The sequence below is a fragment of the Salvia hispanica genome, chromosome 2 (assembly GCF_023119035.1).
Source record: "Salvia hispanica cultivar TCC Black 2014 chromosome 2, UniMelb_Shisp_WGS_1.0, whole genome shotgun sequence".
NCBI lineage: Eukaryota > Viridiplantae > Streptophyta > Magnoliopsida > Lamiales > Lamiaceae > Salvia > Salvia hispanica.
This window is the reverse complement of record NC_062966.1, coordinates 33306350-33325371: the sequence shown is the minus strand read 5'-3', so window position 1 is coordinate 33325371 and position 19022 is coordinate 33306350. Positions and strand designations below refer to the sequence as shown.

At 34.8% G+C, this 19022-nt stretch overlaps 2 protein-coding genes across 3 annotated transcripts; one reads left to right on the top strand and one right to left on the bottom strand.

Annotated features, from left to right (window-relative positions):
* Positions 1-68: 68 nt before the first annotated feature.
* Positions 69-11104, bottom strand: LOC125203990 (DNA polymerase delta catalytic subunit). The gene is made up of 30 exons (XM_048102530.1): positions 10825-11104; positions 10635-10745; positions 10355-10461; positions 10100-10259; positions 9663-9858; positions 9424-9559; positions 9182-9319; positions 8548-8625; positions 8316-8407; positions 8050-8116; positions 7827-7898; positions 7511-7597; positions 6907-7026; positions 6722-6820; positions 6319-6426; positions 6099-6194; positions 5923-5988; positions 4982-5038; positions 4780-4867; positions 4584-4663; positions 3887-4000; positions 3138-3252; positions 2839-3011; positions 2638-2709; positions 1607-1681; positions 1442-1531; positions 1210-1370; positions 603-676; positions 397-484; positions 69-321 (listed from the first exon to the last, which is right to left on the bottom strand). The coding sequence occupies exons 1-30, from the start codon at positions 11066-11068 to the stop codon at positions 237-239; spliced, it is 3249 nt and encodes a 1082-aa protein (XP_047958487.1). The 5' UTR covers positions 11069-11104; the 3' UTR covers positions 69-236.
* A 167-nt stretch (positions 11105-11271) lies between these two features.
* LOC125203415 (uncharacterized protein At1g10890) lies at positions 11272-14903 on the top strand. 2 transcript variants are annotated; one of them, XM_048101751.1, is made up of 5 exons: positions 11272-11446; positions 12080-12298; positions 12661-12880; positions 13765-14013; positions 14590-14903. In XM_048101751.1, exons 1-4 carry the CDS (start codon positions 11325-11327, stop codon positions 14011-14013), a joined length of 810 nt encoding a protein of 269 aa, XP_047957708.1. In that variant the 5' UTR covers positions 11272-11324; the 3' UTR covers positions 14590-14903. The 2 variants fall into 2 exon arrangements, with proteins under 2 accessions (XP_047957708.1, XP_047957707.1); XM_048101750.1 differs by lacking the exon at positions 14590-14903 and having other exon boundaries at positions 13765-14273.
* Positions 14904-19022: the final 4119 nt, after the last annotated feature.

The following is a 19022-nucleotide window of genomic DNA, read 5'->3' as shown; positions in this document are numbered from 1 at the left end:
CACAATCTTTGGTAATTTTTTTGGTTTCAATTTATAGAAATATAGTAGGCATTTCTAATCTAAGTATCTGAGAAAGGATCATATATTCACAGCACCGCAAAAGGAACAACAATATTTTCAATAATCTCTAATACAAAAATGGGAAAAAGTGACCAAAATCCTCCCCATCTCTTTGGCCTTCTGTTACATTTTCTAGACTAACCTCATCTGCACATTGCAGAAGGTGCAGAATAACTTCAGAGCCATCGGTCTAATTGTCGCTTGGCTTCTGCCATGTCCTTCTGTGCTTTCTTTCTCCGGTAAAATATTGGGCAATCTCGACTGATCAAATATGCACTTATTAGAAATCAAAGAACCAATATTGCATTTGATGAAACATTGAAACCTATATCTAACCTAGTGCAAAGCACATCCTGATGAAGAGAGCCTTGGCACTCCTGGCACTGTGTCCAGAGTCTTCCAAAGAGTTCCTCTAAGTCAGCCACTGAAAAAAGCACATATATAGAGTGTACTTTCGTCATGTAGTCTTGAGTTGAAAGAGATTTATGAATGGCCACTATATGAGTGGAAGACATAAACGGTAAAAACAAAGCTTTGCATACCATTAGCCACGGACTTGCAATAAAGTTCAGCTTCTCTTCCTTTGCAGTGTGAGCATAGAGTTTGTTCTGAATTACTGCATCATTTGTTAATGTAATAGTTCATACCAAATTGATTTAACATGACTATGGCAACTTGGCAAGTCATTTAATAGAAAGATAAAAGACCACTAATATTTGTACACCCCCTTATATAGTGCTTACTCATCCCATCATGCATTGCATGTTATCGAGAGAACAAGGTAGAAGAAACTAAAATAACTTCAGCCCCTTAGATTACAACTTTAAAATGAATTTACAATTGGCAAAAGATGTGGACCTATTTACTTAGAATAACTGCTATTTTGGCATTTCAATAACTAACCTCGAATGAGCTTATAATGTAGTATTTGGGAAAAATAACTTAAAACTCCTGGAAAGACTTGCATATATAGTTCCTTGAATGTTTAAGATTCTGTGGGTGTCAAGGTTTATAGAAACTTTAAAAAATGGTTTTAGTCCATCCTGGACATCTAATTACTACTCCATCTAGCAAGCTTATCTAAACCAAATGAAACATTTATACGATCTAGACAATTATAATAGAGAAGAAGCAACATATGATCAGTACCTGATTAAAGCCTTACACCCAATGCAAGTTAGTTGCTTTTTAGCAAATCTCATAATGCCGCTGTTGGAAGGGGTAGAAATGGAAATAGATCGTGTATGACTTCCGTGGAGAAGCTCACTACTAGCATTCTTCAATATAGGTTCAAAGATCCTCAGTAATGGCTGCATAAGAACATTGTTAGCAAGATTCACGGGTATCAGCAGACTAAAAAACAAAATTTTGATTTACAAACCTTGCTAATTTGATTGTCAAGGTAGTAATGAGGGTCTATCGGAATATTGTTTTCTAATACAAAGATGGGATCCTCCGATTTTTCATATGCCTGTTTCAAATATCATGTCAGGTTTTCTTATCAAGTTTTACGAGGTTAACAGAAAAATATCAATAATACGCTTACCTTGGCACCTTTTGCTGCTTTGATAATGACATAAGGAACTCGATCCCCAACATTTGGAGCAGTAGCAGCATCTCTCTGTTTGTGATAATGTAAATAAAATATATTTGTCAAACTTCTTGTGGAATTGACAAAGAATCTGATAATACTAACAATCTAATTAAAATATAAAATATCTAGCATGACTTAGATTCAAAGAACATTGGATGCTGAAGAAATTGTACATAACAAGATGCTAATGAATGTAAAACAGTTGCATGCAAATATAAACATAGTGCCTTACAAACTGTCTAAACCTACCCCAACTACGCGGAATGGCCGGAAAAAGAGAGACAAAACATAAGTCTTTCCTGGGTGGTTTAGAGGTTTAATAAAGTATTAAGAGACATAGCCAAGTATTGCTAATTATATTGAGACAATTGGGTTTTGATGTTATTAGCAAATAGAGATTAAGGTTACATCTATTTGAAAGTAATCAAATCTATAACGAAGTCATTTTATCTAACAAATATGAAAAACGATGTCATTAGTAGACTATTAAACTTTCAGTCGAAGGAGATGTTTGCTATTGCTTTTTGCATCTGCCAGAAACAGCTTACCTCCAAGTACTTTAGCAACTTTCAAGCTCAGGGTTTACTATGATCAAAAGGAAGATTTACTAGTGTACCGATGAAGTACAAAATTTGATCCAAAAGTCAAACATACAAGAATAAGGTGCTACCCCAGGAACTCAATGTGCCTCCAGTATATCTCACACAAAAAAAGGATATCACATCATTATTGAGAATGTTCAGCCGTGAATATTCAGAAATTCAAAAGTATACTAAATGTCAGGAAACTGTCGAAGAACAAAAAAAAGGATACCATATTCTACCATATCATTTGATTTTTCCTTAAAATAGAAATTAAGATTCTATATTGGAAGTTAAAGTATGAATATTCAGATATTCAAAAGCATCAGGAGACTATCAAAGAACAAATTTGGCATTTATTATTTTTTAAGAAAAGGACATTAAACTGAAAAAAATTATCACCTTGCGCATCCGTTCTGCAAGCTCAACATGCGCTGCTTTAACTTCATAGTCATCCCCTGTTTTAGTCAGACCCTATTGAAAAGGAAATGGCAGTGGAAGCAGAATGCCAGAATCTTAGTCAAAATGGAACAGGCAAACAGGTCTGTAACAATAAGCACTTGAAGAGGCCCAAAACATGTCCAGCTTAAATAAATTTCTTGCCTTGGTGATAACTAAAAGAGATAAATCCATGCGATTCATAAGAAGATCTGAGATTGTGTTCTTGACAAACTGAACTGCACCAGGAATATCCCTGTCTATCAATATTTTATTGAGGCATTCAGTCACAAGGTTCTTGACTAGCAAGCAATTGTCCCGCCGTACAGTTTCAATCCCTGTGAACAGGAAAAAAAGGAGTCAGTTAGAAAGACAATATAGCAACATTGGCAATGACAAAAAAAAAATCAAACCAAAGGAAACAACAACCATTCAGATAAAGTATAATTAGCAGCATGTCTCACCTTTTGTATCCATCTTGTCGTATTTATTTGGGTTTGTCCAAATAAGGCCAGCATATCTCTTCTTACTAATCAATAAATATGGGTAGTAAATCTTCTCAAACTCTAGCTTTATGGGCTGCAAACAAACAAGGACACCAGATAATAACAACAATAGTAATGAGGCAATAGAAAAGTAAGCAGCAGAGGAAAAAAGAAAAATACAGATATAATAACAAGAACAAATGGTCACAAAATCCAAGTAAAAAACCAATGACAGGGTTAATTTTCAGCTATAGTAAATTAAAAAACCCAACGAACTGGACAAAGATAGATGCACAAGCTGCTTGGCATTATCTGCTCATCAGTGCAGAGCCTTAAACAGTAGAGTTTGATCAGACAAGCCTATACAGAAAGCTATTGATGTATTAAACATTTCATGGCTGCATATTTAATAGTCTACTAGTATTAATTTACTAGCAGAGAGACTGTGAAAGTTCAAAATTCAAAGAGAAAGGCAGATGCCACATATAGATAATAAAAATGGTGATACTACTTCAATTGAGAAAATGTGCTAAGGGCATTTATGAAAAAAACCAAAACAATAAAAATAAAAAATAAAAAATTGCATCGCTTCAAATTAGAAAACTGGAAACATCTGACAGAAGTAAAGCGAAGTAAAACACACAATTAATATCATAATTTTAAACACGTGTTAACATGACAAACGAAAACCCAAAAAAGCAGCAAAATAAGAGTACAAGCTAACATACCCTTATGAAAGTGCCACTAATATAATCAGCAGCCTCCCTACCCAAGTCCATAGCTGCATCAACTGAGGGCACACCAAATTGCACCATAACTGAATCAGTATCTCCATATATGACCTGCGGCATCATTTTTATTATTTATCAAGATAAAAGCATGATCTTGAAAGAGACCATGAAAAAGAACTGTAGAATAAAATGAGTATATTATTTAGAAAAAGGAAAAGAGTGTGATGTCCAAAGTCAAACATTGAGTATATGACCTAAACACTTTTTCGTCCATCCCATAAAACCCTTTTTTTCCCTTTTTCGCACACTATCCCCAACCACAAATTGCTGCAATACTATTCTTATAATCACAATTTATTTAAAATACAAACAATATAACATTGATTTTGACGATGAATCTCTTTTAGAAACAATATGATGCAGGCATATGAATATAGGTAATCATTGTAAAATGACACTTGACAGAGGATCAAATGCCGAAGGCTCCTCATTTACATGTTATCTTTCATATGCATTTTGATATAACACAACAGCTATCACATGTTATAGCCCACCTGTATGGGCAAGAAAGATACTAGAAACAAACTACATCAGTTAAAAGTGATGGTTATCACATAAGATACTTCAACTACAGCTAGTATTCTGTTTTATCATGCTAATGGAGAGGCCTAATCGCCAGAAATCATGGATATACCTCAGCGTTATGCTCATAGCCCCCAAGCACAGTGAATTTTTCTTCCACAAGTTTCTTTGTGTGTTCAATCATTTGTCGACCTTGAGATTAGCAAAAAAACATGAGATCAACTTTCAAGAAAGGTAAAAACTGTAATATTTTAGAGAACAAAGTCCAAGCCTTGAATTTATGGATTCAGCTCTTCAGGATTTATTACCATAGCTAGTAACACTGGAGGATATCTCTAAACAAGGTAGTTGACCAACTGTTGCTCCAGTAAAACCATACACAGAATTGGCGCTTATCTGGTAAGGAAATGAATGGCTAATCACTTCAACTCTGTAAACCTCTTAATGTAATAGTAATACCATATCATAGTAAAACATAACACGTGGAAGGGATCAAACAGAAACAGTTACCTTTAAAGCCAGTTGCCGCCCATCTAGCACAGCTTTCACTAGAGGATCCTTAGCTTCCTAGAGAACAAATCATACAGTCTGTTCACTTGAGGTTTAAATAACTTTTTATCAAGACACATTTACAAATATACACAGATTTTACCAAATTTGCTTTTCTACACAACATTTTAGTGTTTTGCAACTTTTGTTATTACACCCTCCTAACTTTTCTCAGCAATACATTACATCTTTTAATGGTAAAACGACATTGTCTTAGTAGTACAATTGAACAAGCTTTGATAAAAAAATATAATATATTGGGGAAGTTGTAAATTAAAATTTTAGGAAGGCAGTGTTGTAACTGCTACAACTGCAAAACCGTGTGAAAATTGCTCATTAGGGTAAACATTTTCTTATTTGAATTTTTAAAATGAATCCATATATAAATTAGGAAGACCATTAACACACAAATTTCCAGTCCCAGCCTGCATGGTAATTCAGATGATCAATACAATGATTAAACTGAGTGAATGGATCAGTAAGTTATTATCCAGAGAGAGAATTCTTTATTATGAAAAAAGTTACATTTCAAGAGATGATTTGCTGCTGAATATATCATCACAAGGGATACAAGTTTCAGACATATTCTCTTTGTAGTAACTCATTAAATCCATTGGACAATAATTTGCTAAAGTTGTTTCCAGTCACCGAACCTATTTAGGGTCCATGATGCACGATAACTGTCAGTCTGTCACAAAATAATCTATTGCTGTCGTGAGCTTTTGTTAATCAATATGAACTTAACTTATCTGGAACAGCTATACATGTTGCATAGACATTTGAGTATATATATGACTAAATACAATTAGAAAAATGCAACTGTTTACTGTGGTGAGTCTAGATTCACATTTGAAAGAGAAAATCTACAAGACAGTGAAAAAATTCATAATTAACTTATGTACCTTCAAATCTGCCTTGGCCCTTTTGCGAGCAGTCAAAAGTTCTTCAAGGATTTCAGGTAGGATTCCCTGAAGTCAAACTTGTAAATTGAGGCAGAGGTAAAGATGAAATTTGCACATTACCAAACTTCTAATTTATTTCACATCATCTTGATCATAACCAAGGAAAGTGTAGGCACCTTCTGTAAATTTGATTTCACGAATGTATCACCAGATGGAGTTTTAGTGACGCACTCTGGTGGAAGATTAAGTTTACGGGCCTCTTCTGGGGTTACCTATTAATAGTCATTAAAAGATCATAAACATCCTGGATTTGTATGGCGTGCGCTGATATCATTCATCAATGATGCAGACTAAAAATTAAGTTATATAGAAAATAAGGAAAAATTAAGATTTTACCAGCGTACAATAACACAAGTTGTATGCCATCATAATTGATGGATACAAAGATGCAAAATCAAGTGTTGCAATAGGCTTTTCGTAGAACCCTGCTCTGGCTTCCAGAACCTGTGCACAAAATCCTGTTCTTTTAAGCAAATATTTTGTTTCCTCCCACGTTGCACAAAGTCCATTACATAAAAAAAATTAATAAAGAAAAGGAATCCACATGTGGAAAAAAAGTAAAAGCTACTGATATTTTATATAGCCAGAAAACATGTGTTTCACATTAAGCCAGCAAATTCCTCCAATTTTTAATGATAGTACATATAAAATGTTAAGAAAGCTGAACTAAACACTCCATGCCATGCATAAATCTTAATGGATATATTGTGTGTGTAGATGATAAAAACTGCAAACTTACAGTTGCACCCTCATATGTTCCCTGTTCAGTTCCAGCCTGTTTCGCATTTGGAATAACCATATTTTTTTGTTTAGCTTTCCTTAGAAGCTGAGACAACACCTGAAATGAAAGCTTAATATTAGATCTGCAGTTCACAATCCACCAACTATCAGTGATAGATGAAAGTCACAGATTTTTCACAAAACCTTAATGCTCTGCCCTCTGGAAAGTAGAAACGAGATGGGAACACCTGTAACTCGAGCCATCTCCACATAGTTATATATGAGCATCAACTTATCCAAAAGACGTTGTGGAAGTTTAGCATCCTGCACAACTTGACCCTTTCAGCAATAGTACATGTAATAAAACTCATAATTGATGATTTGGTAAGAGGAAACTTTGAGATCCTGTAGTTGATTAAACACTAAAGTAGAGTTAACAAACATAAATATGCATTTAAAAGGGTTAATTCCAAGACAAATCACAACCTTTAGCCATTTTTTCAATTCGATCACATCTTTTTAGTTTTAGTAGTTTCATTAATGAACTTTCAATTCATTGGGAAACCACTAAATATTGCAAAATTAAACCAAAACTAATCCAGGTTTTGATACATTAATCTAACGTGTAACAGTGGGGGGAAATAAGTTGGATAGAATTCCGGTATTCGAATCTCACTGCCACGGACTGATAAATAAAATCCCCATGCATAACTTAGATGATAGTTAGCATGAAGCCACTAAAGACAAGGAAAATCTGAGAATCCATTATATGATATAGCATAATGAATTTACATATCTAGAAATTTACCTTTAAACAATACACAGCAAGGCGTCTCCTTGTTTCTGAACTTCCATTCTGGAGGTCAGTTATAATTGAATGATGAACATCTTCTTTCTGCACATGTATCATACGAAATTATCAAAGGAGATAATTTCCAACTACAACTAATATGTCAGAAATAGAATCACAACTAAGGACGCAATATTTTATAAGCACTAAGTGTCCCTCGAAGACAGAGCTTTCCCTTATTCATCTTAGGCTGTTGGGTGCAAACTCATACCACAAAAGAGATTAAGAAAAAGGAAACAAAATATAGTTGAAGAGTATCTGAAAAAAATATCACCTGCTCCTTCAGAAAGTGTGCAGATACAGAATTTAGTGAATAAGAGCTTAACTTGTAATCTCTTTGCATGACCTGCATCGAAGATAATCAGACAGCAGAAGCTTACATAAGAATATCCATGGGTGTGATGGTAAAACTTCAACAAAATGATTAGTCATTCTAAAATATATTGAGTAGCATATGACAGAACTTCATGTGCTAAGAGAAAATGTTCATAAAAAACCTGTAGCAGATCAAATTGAACTCTCCCCTCAATGGTAACTTCTTTACTTTCCCTGGTCCCATACTGCCTGCAACCAATAAGCATTGATAAGTTAGATAAACTAGTCTTGTCTTGAGTAACAAACTATTATGGCTCATTGGCTCTCTTTCATAACTTTATCTTACAGATCAGATTCCTATCATGCTAGTCCTCATTTAAAGATTTATCTTTGACAGAAATAAACTAGATGTAAGTATTACGGGAGCAAGGAGAAACTATTTCATGACCTTGATGAAAAAGTTGTATCTTTGACACGGACTCTGCTGTTCCGGATACGTCCAATTATTGGAAATTCAGCTACCCCCAACACTTCAGCTCTCTGTCCAAAAGACATTAAATATTCATTTCTTCAACAAAATAAAATCATTTTCAATCTTGACCTGAATAGCAAGTCAAACAATTTCCATATTCATTGGAATAAATTACTATAGATTGGCAAAACAAAGAAAATTTTCCAACCTGAATGAGGTATGGCAAATCAAATTTGCAGATGTTATAACCAATTATAATATCTGGGTCCACTTCACGCAGGAAGTCCTGCAATTAAAAGACAAAGCTAAACTTAAACTTCAAACAGACATCTTCAATAAAATTACAGTGATTATCAGAAGAAAAAGAGAAAAAAAGAGACCTAATTACAAATATAAACTTACATCTTACTTGCTTATCTTGAAATATTTTTATCTTTTTCTTTTAAAATGTTTGCAAGCAGATGAGGATCCCATATCCTAATCTTAGCATACAGGAATATAGCAGCGGTGTGCGTGGTGGTTGGTGGTGATACATTGGTGTGGGGATAATTAAATGATCATTAGTTTTTTTATGTCTGGGTGTGTGTCCTTGGTGCTCTGGAAACAGAGAAAATCAAAGACAGGCTAGCTTCTATCTATCATGTAGTACAAGAGCAATTAAACATCTGAAAATGAAAGCAAAATAGAAGTTTTCATGCTATGATTGTTATCCAAGAATTCTGTGCCAGTGCCTTCTCATAATTAAAAGAATAAATGCAAATAAAACTAATAGTATTAAGAATTTTGGTAAAGTGGTACTGTCTGTCAATACTACATTTGTCAGACTTGTCCAAGAACATTACCCTCCAAGCTAATAGAAGATCTTTTTCTGTGTCAAATGACATTACATCAACTCCAACAATAGGTGAGCAAGAGTTAAGGGTCATCACATTGCGAACAAATGGCTCGTCTTCTCCCTGCAAGGTTACTTGATTGGCTACCTAGAAATAACCAAAAAACGAAAAAGAAAAGGCAAGCATCAGAAAAAGGCTCTGGAGAAAAGCAACATACTCCGGCTATATATATGAATACAGTCATTGTAAACCTGAATAACAGGATCATGAGTGGGCTCAGGAAAATGGCCTTTTCTTCCAGCGCACTCAATATCAAAACTTAGTATGCGAAATGGAGCAATCTTTGAGAATTCCCCTTCAGGTGCATGACTGATCAAGTCCGTAAAACTAACAGCATTCGTTAAAGAAAAAAAGATTTGAACAAAATAAGCCTGTTTAACATGATTACAATGATGAGTTTCACTAATAATTTTTTCTTGTTTCAGGATACAGGCAATCAAACTCTAGTTGACAGTAGGAGAGGTTTCTTCCTGTCTTCTTATACTTTCCACAAGGAACTTCTATCCAATTGCCGCCAACTATATTGCAGTCAACCATGAATCGAAGAGCAAAAAGCACATTGCTCTCGTATGTCATAAAACTTTTCATTCCCAACCCATCAATTTGTATTCCTCTATCTAGGATACCTGCCAAATTACCATTATAGATTATTAAAACTCTTGAAAATCAAAGTAAGTTATCATGCAAAATTAAAATGTCAGAATTGTGGTATCAGCAAAGTAGATTTCATCTGCTTCTTAGACACATAGCGCCCCTCTTAACTTCGAATCATGCATTACATGCCATTTCACAGTATTTCACTACAATGTAGTAGTGAGTCACAAGCTTACCAAGTTATACTTGAAAAGAGTAAGTATACAGTCATACCACGGCAGCTGGTGACCATTGTTGGCAGTGCCACTACAATTTTAAGAAATGGTTGAGCATTCTGCTGTTGATAGTACATGATGCTTCGCCTCTGTACAAGTTCAATGCGATGAACAAACTTTGGAACCTTACTGTTTCGGTTTGATTCTCTCATCTTACCCTACAGAAACCAATAAACAGCAATATATTAAATGTAACAGCAATTCGATGTGAGCCATGGCAGATACAAACATAAAGAAACTTGAAAAATACTACCTCAAGGACTTGATGGAATCGGGAGATATCATCAGGACCAAAGCCTGGTGGACAGCTGATATAAAAGTATGGTTCGAACCCATGTACATTGCAGCACACACTATGCCCTGGCCATGAAGGAATTACTCAATAATAAATTCAAATATGATAGTACTACTGCAGAATTTTTTTTAATCTATAACCAAACATAAAATTCTCTACTTCACACTCAAGTTCCTAAAAAACCAGCAGGTCAAAAATACTGGGCAACAGCTATGCTAAGTTGCATAATCGATAATACCTTCTTCAGTTACCCCAAAAATCCTTATAATTGCAGCAGGACCAGTAGAACTTGGCAACAGTTCCCTGTTGCTATCTCCAATAATGTAATCGATCTCCAATTGTTGAAAAACTACAAATAAGAACGAAAATCCGAAATCAATTACAGGAGCAGCGGAACGATTTCTTCGACTATGAGTTTGAGTAATTACCAATGTTTCGAGACTGAGATTGGTAGGCATCGGAAAGTGGAGGACGCTTCCACTTGACGAGTCGATCGGCGAGCGCACTGCGCTGCGAGTCCTCTTCCTCGTAGTGGAGTAGGGTTTCCTCGAGGAATACGTCCTCGTCCAACTCCTCATCTTCCATCACTGCCTGCTGCTTCGGTTTAGGAGATGGAGTTGCTGCTGATGGCGGCGGCGCCCCCCGTTTCCTAGTGTTGCCAGTGGCACTCATGGTGGTGGCGGAGGAAAGAGGGCTTTGTGAATTGAGAGGGAAACGTGAGTGCAAATTCCCGCCAACAAGTGTGCTACTTATAGCGTTTTTTTATCAGATGTCGTCATTCCAGTGTAAGTAAAGTCGCTACTGTTAATATTCACCACAACAACGACATTAGGTCGATATTCAAAACAAGGCATTTGTTCCGTCTTCTTCACCAATTAGAAAAAAATATAAAAAATCCGTTTTTGGGGGAGATTTTTGGAAATTACGTATGCCGCGGAGTATATCGAGGTCGCCGTCGTATTCGCGGCGGCGCTACTCCCGGTCTCGCTCGCCGGCGGTCACTCACCGCCACTCCTCCCGTCGGGACCGTGCGCGTTCCCCTTACAGCAGGTCGCTTTACTAATCTTTCCTGCTCTAATTATTGCTACTGTTTTACTCTTTTTTGGTGCTCTTCTTTGTCGCCAATTTCACTCCACCACTGCTGCTGTATATCGCTGGCTACTCTTATTATCCTAATCTGACCTATCGATTTAAACGTTTCCTGGATTAAATTGCATAAATTTGGTAGTAATCTCATCCGATTAAGTGATTGATTAAGCATTAGAAGGTGTTGGCTGACCTTTTAAGCTCATTAAAACAGCTTATAAATTAACTTAGCCGGACACCCTTAGTGTTAAGTCTTGTAGTTTGGCTGTAGTGATTGTGAAACATAAATTTGTTAGTCATTCAACAGTTTATGTGATGATGTTCTGTCTCTAAATAGGGGAATTGTAATTTTGTGGAAAATGGATATTTAGTTCATTGGGTTTGTAATGTGCTTACAAATGGATGTTACCAACACTACTCCAAGTTCAGTTTGGACTTACTAATCAATTTAGCTACTCCTAGCTATTTAGGATGTGGAAAAGATAATAGTAACAAGACTGATTTTCAAATTTCATTGGACTGCACTAGTTTTCAAATTGGTTATATGCTCAAGTAGAGAATGTAAGTACAATTTGATAACTTCTATGTTTATGGCAGGCGAAGAAGTCGTTCTGGTACACCGCGGCGACGAAGAAGTCGTTCTCCAGCTTCAAGGCATCACAAGAGCCGCTCCCCGGTGCCAAGGCGTCATAGGAGGCACAGAAGCCGAAGTTCTTCTTTGTCTCCTTCACCTAAATCCCGTAGTCCCAGTTCAACATTGACTGAACGTAAGCTTGCTAATGAAAAATTGAAAAAGGAAGAAGAAGAAAGGAAAAGGTAACTAACAGGCTCCATCATTTGTTTGGTAGAAAAAACAATCTGCTAACATTTTTTCTTGTTTTGTTGAGGAGCGTAATTTCTAGATCCTAAAATGCGATAAGAATGTTATGATGTGGAGTTTTTCTATGAATTTCCTCTGAATTTATATATCTCTATTTTAAGGAACATAATTACAATCTCCTAATGGAACCTTGCATTTTTCGCTTTGCCGCCTAAAGTTGTTCTCTTGCCACTTACAACCCAAACTTGTTAAAAGGGCAAATGTTGGATGGTATTGAATTATTGCTTTTAAGAAACCTCTGTAAGCTCTTACTGGTTAGATTCTACTGGGTAACTTGATGACTTAAGTCCTCTTTTAGACTGCAGCAGGAAGAAGAGCTCAAACAATTAGAGGAAGAGACTGCAAAGAGATTGGAGGAGGAAATTCGCAGTCGAGTTGAGGAAAAATTGGGGTCTGAAGAAGTCAGGTTAGAAATCGAAAGACAGATAGAAGAAGCCCGGAAGAAATTGTTTGAGGACGTCGAAGCTCAACTTCAAAGAGAAAAGGAAGCTGCCCTTGCTGAAGCAAGGGCAAAAGAAGTAAGTCCTTGAGATGCTAATCCTATTCTTTCTTTTATCCATTCATATGTTGTTCCAACAATCATTCCCTTATGTTGCTCCACTTTGAAGTGATTCAACTTGTATTTTGCAAATTTGTGACGTCATCTTGTGATTCCATTCTTCTTGGTAATTATGAGACTATGACTAATTATCACGAGACTATCCATCTAGGATTAAGTTGTACGGCTTAATCTTATGAACCAAACATGATACATCTTTAATCATGAGATTTAATCTTGGCAACCGAACACCCCCTTACTTTATTAATTAATCGTGCATGTGCCATACTAGATTAAACCATCATTTAACTGATTAGTGTTTATTTGGAAAAAATAAAACAGTCAAATTTGATCCTATATCCTACTTATAGAGAAGCTTAAATAGGGCATTGTTTAACCGTTGTTGTATGATGATCTAATCAACTTTAAAACAATTTTATCAAAATAGTTATATCACTCTGAGTTGGGCTTTCGCCATTATGGATTGTGTTAGTGTACTAATTAATTTACAGGTAATAACTAATAACCTTCAATTCTGTATATTAAAATTATCAACACAAAGACATAATTATATCAATACAACATGTAAATTTAAATATTAACACAAAGACATAAATTTATCAATACAAGAAGATTGATAAATTTATATCTTTATATTGATATTTTTAACTTACAAAATTAATATTAATATCTCACAGCTCACTATTATTATAACTTAAGTATTATGCATCCTTTCTGGTGTTTCCTGTGATTTATGAAGGCATCTAAAATGTCGCAATCTCTGATCTTCCTCTAATAATCTGAAATGCGAAGCCCGATTTCTGCATAGTAATCTATCTAATCAAAATCATGAAATGCCAACAGGAACAAGCTCGCAGGGAGAGAGAAGAGCTAGATAAGATGCTCGAAGAGAATCAAAGGAGGGTAGAAGAATCTCAGAGGAGAGAAGCTTTGGAACAGCAGAGGAAAGAGGAGGAAAGACTTCGAGAGTTGGAACTGATTCAGAGACAAAAAGAAGAGGCTGCTCGAAGGAGGAGACTCGAAGAGGAGGAAGAGCGAGCAAATCAGATATTACTTGGTAAGAACAAGCCTCGGCAGAAGATTGGCCTGTAGGTGAGTCTGAACATACTTATATGTTTGTCTGTTGTTGTATAAGTACGCGGATTACTTTAGGAGAGTTGCTTCCTACATTACTGTATCCCTCGCTGTGACCATTAGGTGCTGAATACTTGCAGAGTTTTGATTTGAAACTGTGAACAAATTTACTTGTTTTCACTTTCCTTTGTATTAATGGAAACCCTTCAGTCGGATACCTCTGGTGCCGAACTGGGTAACCCACATCCTCTAATACAGCGGTGGAGTTGTTATTGTTATGGTTATTGTTATTGTTATTGTTTGTTTTACTTGTTATTGTTTGTTAAAGCAAAAAGCTAGGATTTGAATTTAAACCAAGTTGCTAAAAATTATGGTTCCTAAATGATGGTGCCAGTTTTGCCGAAGGTGGAACCAGACCATGAAGGGCCCAAACGGTTCTGGTTTTGGAACCGAAACCCCTTTGATTCTCAAACCTTTTGGTTTTTTTCTTTTTACCTTTCCATGTTCCTTATCCTTTTCTTTCACTTCTCCCCTCTTTTTATCTCAAAACCGAAACCCTTCCTTTCCCTCACCTCTCTTTGCTTCTTCTTTCAGTACACACAGCGCCACCGCAGCTTCTCCTCTTCGTCGACGTGGTCAGTGACTTCTATTTCATCTCTCCCTTCATTCACGCATCTCCATCTCTCACTCGCATACCAGCCACTGTCTTAGACCGGGCGTGCTCTCTCTCTCTCTCTCTCTCCTCTGGTGCAGCAATGGCATTGGTGCGCATGCAGAGCATGCACGCGCTGTCTGAGTCTAATAGAGTAGCTTGATATTTTGATAAACTATCCAAACCCAAAGTGGTCCCTTTTGTATATTATGACAGACACTAATTTTGTAGCATATATCTCCAGGATATGTCTAGATTTTGTGAGATTTAAAACAATACTCCATTCATGGTCCGTGAAAAATAAGTCTCATTTTGTAATTTTGGAATATTTACAAAAATTAGTCCGATTGCTAAAAATAGAAGGTTTCTCTCTCACGTTTTATCCATTTTTTCTCTTCTCTTCCATACTTTATCCGTTTGTTCTCCCTATTTCTCTTATTTTATCTTTTTTTTTTCTTTTCTCTTACTTTATCAATTTCTCATTAAAACACATGTTACCCACAAATAAAACTATTTTTTTAAGGATGTAGGATGTACATAATATGCACCTTATTAGACTTGTCATGACAGAATACAAAACTATGCACCTTATTAGACTTGTCATGACAGAATACAAAACTATATCAGATTGCAAATATATTAATATCAGTTGACACCACAAAATATATTAGTTTTTGGCTCAAATCAGTTTTTACTGATTCATGAATATCAGTTTCTAACTTTATATCATTTTCTAATTAAATATCAGTAATTGATAACTTTATATCAGTTTCTAATTAAATATCAGTAATTGATGATATATTTCATGATATCAACTAATATTAATATATTAGATAATTGATATGATTTTCAAGGGGAGTGATCAATTGCTAACTACTCCATCCGTCCCACAAAGATTGGCTCATTTTGACCGCGCACGAGATTTAAGAAATGTAATGAAAAGTGGGTTGAAAAAGTTAGTGAAATGTGAGTCCTACTTTCATATATTAGTTTTATAATAAAATGTGAGTAGGAATGAGTTAGTGGAAGATGGGTATCCACTACAAAAAATGGTAAAAAGTGAAATGGGGCAAACTTTGTGGAACGGATGAAAATGGAAAATTAGGAATTAGGACAATCTTTCTGGGACGGGGGGAATAATTAGCAATCTCAAACTAAGACTAAATCTTAATCATTAGATTAGAAGATCTAGGGGTTGAAATAATGTCATATGGATTATATTTTTAATTAAGAAAATTAATAAATAAAAATAGAGGATATTAATGTTAATTTCCTCTCATTAAAATCATCTTAAAACTTTAAATTTACGTAACTCTCTCGATTTAAATTATTTTTTCGCAAAAAATATATCAAATTAAAGATAATTTTATAAGGATTCCAACGAGATGTCAATTGCATATGTTCCGACGACGTTCGGATGATGAAATTTGATATTTTTTATTTTAGTTTTCGTAAATGTTGATAACCAAATTTTTATCAATAAATACATCAAAAAATCTCAATAAAACCATGTAAACATCTCAATAAAACCATGTAAAAATCTCAATAAATATGTGTTGATATTTTCTTGTACTAGTGTTGATATTCTTATGTCATATTGTTGATATTTGTAATACACTATGTTGATATAAAAAAACATTCACGAAAATTATCATATGATAACATAATGACGATATTACCCTTTTGTTGATATTTTGTCTACTATTTATTGAGATTCGTAAGATTTAATCTCATCCACTAATTTTAAAATCTAAGGGTGAAGATTTGGTCTTGATTTTGGATTAGGGTGATATAAGCATTAGAATATGACTCTGATTTTCAATACCCAAAATTCTTATTTTGAAAAAAAAACCTCACTCTGAACCACTCCTAGTTAGGGCAGACAATTTTTGACACGACACGATAACACGACACGAACCGGCACGAAATTAATGGGTTTGGATCAGAGCTTATCGTGTCCGTGTCCTTATCGGGTCGACCCATTAAGAACACGAAAAATTCGTGTCGTGTTCGTGTCGGGTTCGTGTTATCCGTTAACAATGCGTGTTCGTGTCGTGTTCGTGTTATCCGTTAACACATAATATTTTAATATTATTATTCTTATTATTTTCATTTTTCAATACTTATTTTCGTGTCATTAATGGGTTCGTGTCGTGTTCGTGTCGTGTTGACCCGAAACGGTTCGTGTCGGTAATGAGTTCGTGTCGTGTTCGTGTCTGAGCTTAGCGGGTCGTGTTCGTGTTTGAGGTTTTCTTAACGGGTCGTGTTCGTGTTTATTGTTATCGTGTTTGTATCGACACGCACGATTTGCCACCCCCACTCCTAGTCTATATTCATTGTATAATGGGTGTATCTATTTTTTTTATGTGATTACGTGACTCGTTTCAAAAGAAAAGGCCCCAATATATGTAGTTGAAGCAGGCGCACGACTTATGACAGTAGTACTCCCTCCGTCCCACTGAAAATGACATATTTTCTTTTTTAATTTATCTAAATTAAAATAATCGATTATTAAAAATGGAAACACATTTTATTTTTATTTTATTCTCTTATTTCACTCTTCATAAAATAAAGCTGCATAAAATCTCGTATCATCTAAAGAATTGGATATCTCTTGGATGGAGGGAGTCCTTTAATTTGGAGAAGGTTTTTTGAGGCGTAAAAAATGTGTCAGAACCGGCCATTTAGATTGGACCACTTGTAATTTAGTCCCTATCCAATAAAAGATGCGTATCTAATAAAAATATTTATTGCATATGTATCTCATTTTTATATGATTGATATATAATATCATTTCAATGTAAAAGCCCCAAATATATATTTATATAATACTACTATAATTAATTATGTAAGTAGGTGCAGCATACATATGGAGTAATTTTTTCTACTACTTCTTCCTTACTTTAAAATAGTACTCCCTTCGTTCCATAGTAATTGAGTTATTTTGTCATTTTGGTACGTTTCATTTTAATAGAGTCATTTTCTTTTTTTAGTAAAAGTCAACACATTTTTCCACACCTACTTTACTCTCTCTTACTTTTTTCTCTGTTCATCTTTCTACCTCTTTCATTTTTCACTTTATTCTCTCTTTACTTACTCACCTAACACAATTTTTCTTAATCTCCGTGCCGAAAAGAAACGCCTCCATTACTATGGAACGGAGGGAGTAGTAGTAACTATTTTTATTTTAAGTTGTCTTTTAAAACTAAAAACTTTATATTTTGATATATTTTTTTTTCTAATAAGATGAGATAGTTCACTCATTTGTGACGATGCATCAATCTTATGCATTACTCTATGACAAATTAAATCTTAGAGATCTTCTAACATATTTTTTTCAATATATATAAAGCTTTTCAAATCTAAAAATACGGATGTGTACTAGAATGCATTGTTCCTGTCACAAGCATTGTGGTTGGGTATTGGCTGTTATTGTTAATGCTATGAGATTTTAGCTTATCTTTGGCGGTTAGGGTCAAGATTCTTTAGAAGTGTTGGAAAAAGGGCAAATAAAAAGATTGATGTCGAAATAAGGTGTAGAAGGAGCCAAACAAAGATTCGGAAAATAGAAGGATATTATTAGAATGAAGAAGTAAGACCACAAGAAGCAAACACATACACAAAAAGTGGGCAAATGGTTTAGCCGAAAGCTGAAATGGAGATCTGCCTACCCTCCCACATATTTTTTTGTTTAGGTATATCCCTTCTATCCCACCTTTTCAAGTTTCAACCCTAATGTGGATCTTTTTTCCAATTCTTGGTAGTAGTATAATTTTTATAACTATATCATGTATGCAATTTATGTAAATATGTGAATTTAAATAAGGAAAAATTTATGAATATGACTCAACTTTCAAACTATAATATTTTGATCATTATCGTTGAATAATGTGACAAAAATATTCATAGTCAAATTTTTGGAACTTGAAAAATATAATTTGTGCTTCGTAGTTTAGTGTTGGGAACATGTATTCTCCGACATGATACATAGACCTTCAAAGCCCCTAAAATTTAACTTGGACATTTTTTGTCACATTGTTCAAAGATTAGGCATCAAATCTCAGAGCAATCAATATCTATATAAAGTCTAACTAACAAGATTATGATCTACTTCAATTTTACCGATTCATATTAAGTGCCAATTTTGAACACTGAAAATTGTGGCTCGCAACATTTTGTGACTGTCTAATTGTTCGCAACAATTTACATGTAGGATGTTATTTATAAATGACTTGAATCGGGGCAATATGAGTACTAGTACTATATTTCTTCTTAGCTACATATAGATTAAGTTGTTTAAAACCACTTACTTTTGAATTTTGATAAGCTGTAAGACTAGATACGCATTTTAAGTTTTCTTTTTTGTTTTATTCAT